This window comes from Bison bison, unplaced genomic scaffold (genome assembly GCF_000754665.1).
Source record: "Bison bison bison isolate TAMUID 2011002044 unplaced genomic scaffold, Bison_UMD1.0 scf7180017864061, whole genome shotgun sequence".
NCBI lineage: Eukaryota > Metazoa > Chordata > Mammalia > Artiodactyla > Bovidae > Bison > Bison bison.
This window is the reverse complement of record NW_011494633.1, coordinates 3,446,898-3,459,153: the sequence shown is the minus strand read 5'-3', so window position 1 is coordinate 3,459,153 and position 12,256 is coordinate 3,446,898. Positions and strand designations below refer to the sequence as shown.

The 12,256-nt window shown below is 36.0% G+C and overlaps 2 protein-coding genes across 6 annotated transcripts in view; one reads left to right on the top strand and one right to left on the bottom strand.

Moving 5' to 3' along the window:
• Window positions 1–645: 645 nt before the first annotated feature.
• Window positions 646–12,256, top strand: part of MIS18BP1 (MIS18 binding protein 1) — a 47,266-nt gene continuing 35,655 nt past the window's right edge. For 3 of the 4 annotated variants that reach the window (XM_010836128.1, XM_010836132.1, XM_010836131.1), the window contains exons 1-5: window positions 646–883; window positions 6,013–6,635; window positions 9,469–9,588; window positions 9,758–10,224; window positions 11,175–11,248. In XM_010836128.1, coding sequence (XP_010834430.1) covers window positions 6,104–6,635; window positions 9,469–9,588; window positions 9,758–10,224; window positions 11,175–11,248 — 1,193 coding nt within the window. In that variant the 5' untranslated portion in view covers window positions 646–883; window positions 6,013–6,103. The remainder of the gene's footprint in view (window positions 884–6,012; window positions 6,636–9,468; window positions 9,589–9,757; window positions 10,225–11,174; window positions 11,249–12,256) is intronic. The other variant, XM_010836130.1, reaches the window with a different exon arrangement.
• The window catches only part of FANCM (Fanconi anemia, complementation group M), a 103,278-nt gene continuing 97,184 nt past the window's right edge, over window positions 6,163–12,256 (bottom strand). For both annotated transcript variants that reach the window (XR_824967.1, XR_824968.1), the window contains exon 25: window positions 6,163–6,224. The gene's annotated coding sequence lies outside the window, so the exon portion shown is untranslated. The remainder of the gene's footprint in view (window positions 6,225–12,256) is intronic.

Sequence of the window (12,256 nt, the reverse complement as noted above, 5' to 3'; positions counted from 1 at the left end):
GTTACTTCTCTGGCACCTCCCCCTCCAAGACTGAAACAAGGGATTCTACACAGTTTCCAGCCCGCAACGCGTCGTGCCGGGGCGCTGAGCCTAAGGAAGCAGGGCTAAGTCTGAACGCGACTGTAACAAACTGCATCGCAACCTAGCAGTCAAGATGAATGCTTTTAGGGTTCGAGATGATTAGGTTAAAAAGTTTAACTATTGCAACTATAACTTTGCATTTAGTTCACTATCCCCTCAAGAACAAAACGTTCCTTCTCGGCCTCAAATATCTGACGGCCAGAGAAAACTTAAAAGCTCTCTTAAACATATACAGAAAGCTAATTCCTCACGCTTGAAAGCAACAAATAACCAAAAGCTATTACCGTTCTCACAGAGAAAGAGTAGCGAGAAGGACCAAACTTTTAAAATGCGCAGTAGCGCGTCTGACGTAGGCCTTCCTGCCGCAGAGCATTTCGGGAAGAGCCGCGAAACGCGAAGCTGGCGCTCCTCTGAAGAAGAAGCAAAGTCCAAGGACGACTAGAGTTGCCTGCCCGGTACCTGTCGCAGCTTGGGGTTACTCAGTTTTTGTGGAAACAGCATTGCCCACGCGGAGCGGGAAGCGCCCCCAGGCTTCCGGGTCCCAGTGAGACGCACGGTGACGCAATTCCTGAGTGCGCCAATCCCGAGCTGGCTGGGAGGGCGGGCTCTTCAAATTTGAATTCCCTAATAGTTCTCGTGTTAGGGAATCTCGCGGAGAAGGTGAGCATCCTCTGGGGTTCGGCCGCTCAGGGGTGGGGCCGACTTGGGCCAGAGGCGCGATCTTAGGGCGCCCAGGTTCTCCGCTGCCCCGAAGCCGAGCCCAGACTGCTGCCGTCTCGCCCGGACAGGCTCTTCACCCAAGGTACGGCCCCGACCCTCTACCCTAGCTTCTGCCTCCGGTCCCTCTGGCGCCGCGAGTCCCAGCGCTTCAGCTTTCTGGGCTCTCTCGGACTTTTTGTACGTTTCTGTCTTTGGCTGCGGTATCACGACCACTCTTTCGTTCGGTGTGTATTTGTTGCGTGTCTACTGTATTTATCAAGAGAGCAGACCTCTTTCCCTCTGATTTCGTTTCAGTGGTGAGCGCTCTAGGCTTTTGTTCTAAAATCACTTCTAGAAAAAAAAAATTAGATTACCAAGTAGGAATATCGTGTGCGTCACTGTCCGATTCTTCATCTTGGAACCCAGGATCCACAGAGCTAAAGAAACAATTTATCCATCTAGCTTGTGTTTCTTCTAGTTAAATTACATATTGCAAACATTTTCTGATGTAAATAAAATTATTTAGGAAACGGGAGGCCCCTTCATCCCTCTCTACAAAGATAAGTGCTATTTACAATTTTAACAATATCTTAATTCCAGATATTTTCCGCCTTTGCGTATACTTTTTTTTTTTTTTAAACAGAAATTCAGTTGTACGTCCTGTTCTGCTGCTTTTTAAATTTAGTATATTCCAGCTACTTTCTATGTCAGAGTGTGTATGTGTGTGTCTGTATGTATATTTTTTTATTGAATACATAGAATTCAGTTATATGGATGACAAAAGCAGAATTTTGTCCCATATTGATAGACGTCTAGGTTGTTTCTAGTTAGCCCGGTGCTTTAGTGGACAGCGGAATTTTGGTAGCCATCTAGATTGTTTCTAATTAGTTTAGTACTTCCGTGAACATCCTTGTATAGGGCCTGTTTAAGAACTTAGGCTTTGAAATCAGATAGACTGCGGTCCTGCTCTTGTCAGTGGGACCTTGGACTGGTTATTTAACCACTTTATGCCTTAGTTTTCTCATCTTCAAAATGGGGATAATAACAGTACTTAACTCTTATGAATTGCTCTAAGATTAAGTAGTGTCTGACATAGATGCAGTAGATGTTGAATATTATTACCACATGTATTTGCATTCTTATGTGGATGTAAGAAAAATTTTAAGTGGAATTTATTGATCAATGGCATGCACACCTATATTTTGAAATTAACCTTTACCAATCTGATAAACATAAGAAGTCTCACTGTTTTAATTTGCATTTCTTCATTTATTAGTAAAATAGAGGGTCATTTTGACTCATTTATGGGCCATTTGTATTCTATTAAATGCCTTTCATGTCCTTTGGCCATTTTTAATGTTGATCATTTCTTTAAATTGATTCATTTGGTTTCTTTGAATGTTTGGCCAAAAAGTTCCTTTGGTTTTTATAAATGAAAGACCTTTTTCATTTTCACCAAGAATTTTATTGAACAGCATATTCACTGTTTTATTCCACTACCTTCTGCCGTTTTTCAGGCAACTTTATAATTCCATCTTCCCAAAACTTTTTATCTTTTTGAGCAAAGAACTCTTCCACGTGCCATTTATAGTCCTCCAGGAGACTGAAATTTTTTTCATTAAGAGAATTTTGTAAAGACTGAAATAAATGGGAATTTGAAGATGCAATGTCTGGTGAATATGGCAAATGAATCAGAACTTCCCAGACAAGTTGTTAACAGTTTTTGCCTGGCCATCAAAGAAACACAGAGGCTTGTGTTACCCTGATGGAAGAGTATGTGTTTTCTGTTGACTAATTCCTGACGCTTTTTGTTAAGTGCTGGTTTTAGTTGGTCTAATTGGGAGCAGTTCTTTGAGCTCATAATAGGGGACTCCTTTCCAATCCCACCACATACACATCACCTTTGGACAAAGACTAGCCTTTGGTATGGTTGGTGGTGGTTCATTTCACTTGCCCCATGATCTCTTCCATTCCACTTGCCCCATGATCTCTTCCATTCCACATTATTGTACAGTATTCATTTTTCATCACACGTCACAATTTGTTTTAAAAATGGAATGTTTTTGTTACAGTTCAGCAGAGAATCACATGCAGAAATACAGTCAAAAAGTGTATTATGTGGAACTTATGTGGAACCCAAACATCAAAGGGATTAACATAACCAAACTGGTGCAAAAGATTTTCAGTGCTTGATTTGGGTATTTTGAGTATGTCGGCTATCTCCCACATGGCATAATGTTGATTGTTCTCAATTAATGTCTTAATTTGGTCGCTATCCACTTCAAATGATTATTGCACCAGGGGGCATTGTCCCACAAGAAATCTCCAGCGCAAAATTTTGCAAACCACTTTTGATAGGGTTGATGTTTGATCAGTCACAGTAGCTTCTCCATACACTGCACAAATCTTTTTTTTTTTTTTGCAGTTCAGTTGTGTTTCCACCCTTCTTGAAATAATAAAGCATAATATGCCAAAAATATGACCTTTTTCTTCCAGTTTTAATATTAAAATGGCTACACACAAGTTCACTAATCTTTTTTTTTTTAATGCATTGTGAATGACAGCTGTCACAATACAATCTGACAGAACTGTTTTGAATAAAGTTAAAGACAAATAAGCTCTACTAGAACCACCTTATGGGAAAAACCAAACAAATTCTTTGGCCAGCTCAATATATTGTGTGCTGCACTTTTTTCCAAGTATATCATTTGTCAGTTAACTTACTATTCCTCTCATTTTTTCCCAACTCTATCTCCCAGTGTTGGTTAGTGTGCCTTGGGAGTTTTGACCATTCCATTAGAATTATTATTAATATTACTACCGTAACAGTAAATTCCTAGAACTTTTTATGTCTTAATTCAGTATTATATCCATGATAACAGTTGTTTAGCTTTCTAGATACTCTAGATACTCATAGCTACTTTTTCATACTCATAGCTAGTTTTCCCATGCCCGAGTCTTTATTTTGAATAAATAGCAATTTTTCCTAGTATATCAGCATGTCAGTTTTCAGAGTAAATTTTAAGTATTAGATTTTTCAAATAGTTTGAAGCATTTAATGAAGGCACAAGCACACCATTTTAGAATTCACCTTGTCTTCTCCAGTCCTAGAAGGAACCTAAATAGGAAGGAAATCTAAAAAAGAATGAATATATGTATACGTATAACTGATTCACTTGGCAGAAACTAATACAACTTTGTAAGGCAAGTATATGCCAATAAAAACAATTAAAAATAAATAAATTGCATGCTTTTCCTAGTAGCATCCTTCTAGGAATGTTAATCACCCCTTTGTCCAGCATATCCCATGCACTAGTCACTTAGCAGTCCTCTCAGTTATCAGATGGACTGTTGAAGTATCATTGTGCTTGTGTTTAGGTAACCCTAATTTTACTTAATAATTGTCCTAAATCACAAGAGTAGTGCTGCTGGCAATTTGGGTATGCTAAAGAAAAGTTGTAAAGTGCTTCCTTTAAGTGAAAAGGTGAAAGCTCTTGACTTAATGAGGAAAAAAATCATATGCTGAGATTGCTAAGGTCTGGATAAAAATGAGTCTATTTGTGAAGAAGGAAAAAGAAATGCATGCAGGTTTTGCTGTTGACCCCCAAAACTGCAAAAGTTACAGCCACCGTGCATGATAAATGCTTAGTGAAGTGGAAAAGGCATTGAATTTGTGTTTTGAGTTAGGTGACATTCACATAACTTTTATTACAGTATATTGTTATAATTGTTTTGCTATTGTTAATTTCTTACTGTGCCTGATTTACAAATTAAACTTTACCATAGGTATGTATGTAAAGGGAAAAACATAGTCTATATAGGCTCTGGCACTATCCATAATTTCAGGCATTGACTGGTGGTCTTGGAATGTATCTCCCTGGGAGAAGGTGGCTGGGGGATAGGAGAAACTATTGTACTACAGATTGGTCTGTTCTTATTTCTGCTAACTTATTAGCAGTTTATATTTACTGTTGAGCATTTCATTAGGTTCTAAAGAAATGAGATCGTGTAAACCTGTGCATACTTTGCCCTCTCTCCATGCAGTTGTCCCAGTTTATTCATTTTTGGTTTTGAGAATGTAAACTGAATGGCCAGTGAGCACTGTAACTCCAAGCACAGGATTCCTGTCATTAATGTCTTGCCAAATGCATGAATATATGCGCTAATACATATTCGCTGAATTCTTGGGTTTTGTGTCATTCCTAAGATACTGGGTATCTTTGTCAGCTCTTGTTATTGAGGAATATTTCCTTTTTTTCTCTTATAAAATATCAAATAAAATGGTAGTTTGTATATGCATTTTTAACTTGTATATTTATTTCTCGCAGAAGTTACTGTAGATAAAGATACTTCATGTCTTTGGTCTGAATGAATTTATATTTTCTGAAATACATTTCTTATGTTTATGTGATCAAAGACTGATTGGAATAGTTATAAATTCAGTGATAAGAGATGCTGTAAATCTAGACTTATAAGTTCTAAGCTCCTTTAGGTTAAAATATTGTATTAATTTACCAGGTATAGCAGATGAAACATACATGCAACTGTATGTTTCATCACCTAGAAATTTCTAGGTGTGGGAAATAAAATTTATATGTAAGAAACAAGCTAAAACAAGTCTAAGACTGTGTGTGCCCAAGTACATGATTTCCTCTAAAAATTCTAAGCAGCAGTAAATGTTTAGAAAATTATAATGAATATAATTTACTTTTGATTTCAGGTCTTTTTTTTATGTAAAATTTCATATTAAAAAGTTCTGCAGCATAACAGAAATCAGGATTGGAGATTATTAACTTAAAAATTGAATGGATTTTTAACCTTCATTAGGATATGTCATGTAGCTGCTGCCTTAAAATTTAAGTTCCTAAAAGGAAAAACCATATTTGTGAAATTTAATCTTTTCATAACTTAATTTATTGCCATGTGCAGCTGTCATTTAATGTTTTTTGATGCAAATATTAGATTGGAACCTCCAGGACTTGAGGTTCAAGTAAATTTCAAAAACAAATATTCAAAATTCTGCTCTTAGAGTGATGAAGTAGAAGACTTGGTGGAAGCTGCTTTTTAACAGAGAATAAATTTAAAAACCAAACTGTTTTATCACTAAAAAATAATAAATGAAACTTTAACAAAAATATAAAATCTTGGTTTGCTTTGTGAGGTATAGATTATCCAGTGTTGTTTTTTTCTGCACGGAAGCATGATAAAAGTTGATTTCACATTGAACTGCAGGTTCCTCTGGCCCCCTGCCGAAGGTCTATCCTGAAAATTGTGTTTAAGTGAATTTTCTGTTAGAGGGAATTTGTTGCTTCTGTTTATCAAGATGATTGCAACATCTTTGAAACACCCAGGAATTCACCTGTCTTCAGAGACATCTTCTCAAAGGAGAAATGTTCCCATGCACGCGATCTTTTTTGACAGCATTCCTTCAGGCACACTTACTCCTGTAAAAGATTTGGTGAAATATCAGATATCCTCTTTAAAACTGAATAATCATAAAAAGAGTCAGTTTGTAGAAATGGCAGTTTTTAATAATAAAAATGTATTGCAGTCTACCTTGCTAGCAGAGGCTACCACCTCTAACAGTTCTCTTGATATCAGTGCTATAAAACCCAACAAGGATGAATTTAAAAATAAAGAAAGCTATGAATCACCAGGAAAAATATTTCAAAGAATGAAAGAAAAAGTACTACGCAACAAGCAAGAACAAGCATCAAGAAACAGTTTTTTGGAACCAACACAAAATGAAAGTTTCGCTCCTAATGGAGCTGAGGAAAGAATATTACAGCATACCTACCTCTGTGAAGAAAAGGAAAACAACAGATCATTCCAGCCAGAAAACCGTTCACTAAGAGGTTAGTTTTATTATGTGTTGGTTAAAAAGCTGTAACGTGTTTAGTGTTTATTGTGTCTGACGCTTTTAGGTACTCAGGGAACAGCAGTGAGCAAAATGAACAAAAATCTCTGTCCTCACGAAGCTAGTTTACATTCAGGTGGTGGCAGACGGATCATTAAATAAGTATTTTATAGAATATAATAGAAATGATCTGGAAAGAGAAAGCAGAGTACGCATGATGGGGAGAGTTGGAGCAGGTTTTAAATTTTCATGGGGTGGTCAGTGTTTCAATGAGAAGGTGGTATTTGAGCCAAAAAAACATAAGAAAGTGACAGATACAGATAGATATCTTGCGGCTGGTACAAGTGCCCTGAAATAGAAGCATGCAGACTAGCTAGGAGATAACCAAGGAGTGAGTGGGCAGCTGGGGAGGAGGGGATAAGTAAGGAGAGGGTCAGATAATGTGTCTTTTAGGAGGGTCCTATTAGGGCCTTATAGGTAAATATAAGGATTTGGGTTTTTATTGTGAGCAAATTAAGGAGCCACTAGAGGGTTTTGAGCAGAGGAATGTCACAGTCTGACTTAAATTTTAAAAGTATCACTCTAGCTGTTAATTTGCAATAGTTATTTTAGTATTCCAGGTGAGAGATGGCATTGGCTTGGTCAGGTGGCAGTGGAGATAATAAAGAGTGCTGAATTCCATATAGATTTTGGTTTTGGAGGGGGGAGGGGGGTTAATTTGTTTTAATATTTTATTTATTTATTTGGCTGCACAGGGTCTTAATCGTGGCACATGTGATCTTTTAGTTGTGGCATGTGGGATCTAGTTCCCTGAGCAGGGATCAAACCCAGGCCCCCTGCGTTGGGAGTGCGTGGAATCTTAGCCACTGGACCACCAAGGACGTCCCTGCACATAAATGTTGAGAGATGGGAGTGTGGAATATAAGAGAGTTATAAAGGATGACCTGGGTGATTTGTTTGGTTTGGAGTTTTTTTTTTGCTCAAGCAACTGGAAGGATGGAGCAATTTAACTGAAGTGGGGCAGACAGAGGTGGAATAGTTTTGAGGACTCAGTAATTATGTTCCTTGTCATGTCAATTTTGATATGTCTGTTAAAAATTGAAGTGTAGATGTGAATTAGGCTGTTGAAAAAAATTAGTTGGAATTTAGGGAAGTGGCCTACCTGAGAAATACATTCGGAATTCTTAGCACCTAAATGGTATTTAAAGCTATAAGATTAGATGGGATCATCAAGGAGTAAGTATATTATACTTGAAAAAACTGTGTATATTGAAATGTTTTCAGAGAAAACATTTAAGGATAAGTTGTGGGTCACCCTGAAATTTAGAAGTTAGAATAAAGAGCAGAAAGTAGTGAAAGCCACTGAGAAGATGAGGAAGAAAAACCAGAATGGTAACTTCAGAAGCCAGTAATTGATAAAGATACTTTACGTGCATTATCTCATTTGCTCCTTTCAGCAAACACTATGGATTTATGCTCATTTAATATAGTCTAGGAAATGGAGATTTTAAATAAATTAACATCTGCTGTGTGTCTCACAGGTAGTAAGTGATAAGCTGAGAATTAAATACAGATATTTGTTAGAAAGCTCATGCTCTTAACTGCTACATAATAGATTGTGGGTATATTGTTGCATTTCAAAGACAGTGATGTATTTTGACACAAAAGCAGTTTTCTAAGGGAGTTTAGGATGGAGGTAGGTGAATATACAAATAATCTCATACAGTCTAAGAGAAAAGGGAGAAGCAAGAGAAATAATGTACATTATAGCATGTTTTATATGTAAACTGGGATTAGAGAGGAAGAAATAACTGCTTTGAGAATCTGCTGACTTCCTAGAAAATACACATATATACAAACACAGATTTTGTGTATAATTTCAGAGATCTTTTGGAGAGTCCCTACATGGATCCCTGAACTGAAATAATGGCCTGTGTTCTGTACCATGTTGTATATGACTGAATTATCTACTCATCTCTACTGCATTGCCCTGCCATTTCTAGTAGAATGATTTAAAGAAATAGAAACTTAGCTTTTATGACATGTCATTATAATAAAATCTTTATATTGAGGTTTCTAAGGCCAAAGCAACATACATATTAAAGTGTAATCACTACCAGTTTTTTCAAGTATAATATTTGAAATTAAACATATAATTCAGTTTTTCCTTCTCTGGTACAAATTTTAAGTCTATTACCTTCCCCTTTTATGTGAAGGAAACTCATTTCTATATTCAAGATACGAAACTTTAACTATCTAGGATGTAAAGCAGAATAAAATATAAGCAATGCTATTAGTTCCTGTTTGTCTAGTGATTAAGCCTACCAAATTTGTGTCTTTGAAGACCTGCTAAAGGGATGTCAAAGAAGTATAAATTATGACTTAGTTTGCTACTGAATCTCAACATTTTGATTTTTAAATCTGTTACAACTGTTCGTCCACATTTTAGAAATTTCCAGCAACCAGAAGCAAACAGAATTTTCAAGACAGGATGGCACTTGATATATGACCTTGACATATACATATCTGATTTGTGGCAGCACCAGAATTTTATTTTAGATCTCTAGGCTTCTAAGTCCAGTAGTATACTTGTGTCTAGAGCTGGCAGGTAATGTGGAGAAGTTTTTTAAAAATTCTTTCTCAGCATAATACAGGTATAGAGAATGCATTGAAGATATGAGAATAATAAAGGGCAAAAACTTAATATAACTGTCATATGTTAAAGTATACTCTGTTGGTCTGATCATTACTGAATTTAAGTCTTTATTCCAAGATTTTTAAAGGCATTTTTTTCTCTTATTGACTAATACAACTTCTTTCTTTAAAAAAAGAAAACTCAACCTCAGTCCAAGAAGTTCCTCTGGAATCATCAAATAATATTTTTGTGCCAGTCAAGCAAAAGATTACATATCAGCAGGAAAAGAAGGTGCCTCTGCACAATTTAACTTATGGTAAAGTGCTTTGTTTTGTTTTTAGTTTGTTATTTGAATGTATGGTTAAATGTTCTAGATAATTATTTTCCCTGTGTAGGCAATTAAAAGTTTAAAATTTTTCTGTTGTTCTCTTTTCATTTCATATTATCCATCTGTAAATTTTGTTTGGTTTTGTATTTTTTTGCAGAGCTTCCAGTTCTGAACCAAGAACATAAAAATGTTGCAACTGCAAACAGGGCACTAACTAGAGCTCAGCTGGCTAGACAAATTCTTCACTCAAAGGAGAACACAGTTGCAACCAATAAATCCAAAAAGGACACATTTGTTTTAGAAGACACTGATTCTACCTGTGAAAAGTCCCCAAATACCACTGTTGGGACTCTGTGTGGTCCTGATGTTGAGAATGGTGGTCAATTACTGGTTTCTGGTGATAGTAAGACTACAACAGAAGGCACTTCAAAGCAGGAAATTAAGGAAGGAAATGAGATAACAATGCACAGAGAGACTGATTTTCCAGGTTCCATGAATGATACTTGTAAAATCGTGCTTGCAACTCCACAGTTTCATATAACAATACCTCAGAGATCAAAAAGAAATGCCTGGACCCTTTCTCCAAGTATAAGCCAAACTATTACAAATGGAGTTAATATTAAGGTAGGAAAACTTTTAAGGCAGATAAATACTGTTTTCACCCTCATTCTTAAAGTGCATAAGCTCTTTTGCTCTCTCATTAACAGGTTCATTTTGGGTCTTTGTTAATATTTAGTGTAGAGGCAGTGTGGCCTAGTGAAATGAACAGTGGATAAAGTAAGAAGACCCAGGCGTGAAGTCTTATTTTGCTCTAATACTAGTTGCATAGTCTTCAGCTCCCTTTGGGGATGAATACTGAGGTATTCTTGTTCTTAAATTTTTTTTTTCCTGATTCTTGGTGTTCTATTAACAGAGCAATTAAAAGAGAAAGGAATTAGAGCATCTAAAGATTTTAGAAGTTTTACTGTTGTAACACTGGAGTAGGAAATGGCAACCCACTCCAGTATTCTTGCCTGGAGAATCTCATGGATAGAGGAGCTGTTCAGATGTTTGCTTTGGAATAGAATACTAAATATAGGTTACTAGCAATCACCTTTATAGTTTATAGGAAATTGAATGCAACTCCAAATCAACTTTTCAAAAAATAAATGCTCTAATTATATAGGGAGAAGAGTGATGGTGAAATGCATACTACTTAACTTGTTTTCTCTAAGTTATTGTGTCTTTTGTGGCTTTGGTATTTTAATGGATACCTCAAGATTTTAAGTGGCTTTTTCCCTTAGTGGTTAAGATATTTGATGTAAGAATATTTAAAGTATAATTGATTCTGGATTGTATTAATAGAACAAACTGCAGTACAAGTTCAGTCTCTGTCTCCATCTTTTGTTTAATTATGCATAAGAGTTTTTACCTTATTGCTATATAAAATAGAATGTGATTCTTATGTAGATGAACACTAAGGACTCATTTGGATTACTTGTATAAGTGTTTTCTTTTAATGCGAACTGATTTTGTAATGCATATGGTACAAGTAATATAAGAAGTAATACATGTTTCATTTTATGCTTTATCAGGTAGTCCAGCTACAGGAATGGATGATTAAAGTCATCAATAATAACACTGCTATATGTGTAGAAGGAAAACTGACGTAAGTATAACTTTTCAGTATTCTTTTAGTAAAATTTATAATGAGATATTTGTGTGTAAGAGCTTACAAGGAGATGCATGGCAAATCGCATCTTGCTGTAAAACAAAGACTTTCTAACGAGGTTATAAACTGATGGCAGAAAAGTAAAATGAGTATGGCCATTTTGATTGTAGCTAGCTTTCTTGCTTTTCCAAGAAATTTGTTAACTCATATTTTTAAAATAGGGACAGCTCAAATGTGTATGAATAGTGCTTTATTTTTTCAGAGGTTCTATTAAGTGGGCTGGGATTATCTGCTTGATGATAATGATGCTTGTAGTTAACATTTACTACATGCATTTCAGTCCAGAGTCTCACGTCTAAATTGGGAAAACCAAAACCAGATATGTATTTACTGATTCAGAAAAGAAATCAAAATTATTTAACAGTGTGCCACACAGCTACATGTTAAGTAATCACTGGCACTTTATGGTTTTCCCTAAAATGAAAGCATCCTTTGGTAAGTGGACTTGCCTAGTTCTGCTACTCCGCTAGTTCCATTTCCTGCTCTTCAAAACCAATTTTCTTGGTGGTTAAAGAAAATGTAATAAAAGGTGGTAATAAAACAGTACACTGTATCACTGTTATAGATACTTACCTGAAAGTTTATGAGTATATAAAATCTGTCTTGCTCACCTTATTTCTTGCTTGCCTTGTACCCATTCATTTCCTTAATATCCAGAGGCAGCGCTGATTGCCTTTGTTGCAGTCCCATTACTACTGCTTACTGGCTGTATGACTTAGGCAAATTACTTCCCCTCTTTCAGTCTCATTTTCTTCATTTGTGTAATGAGGATAATAGCATGACCTACTTTTTGAATTATTTTGAGGGTTAAATCAGTTAATATTTATAAGACTTTGAGAACAGTGCTTGAGTACTGTTTAAATATTTGTTAAATAAAATAGTGAAAGTCACTCAGTTGTGTCTGACTCTTTGTGACCCCATGGACTATACAGTCCATGGAATTCT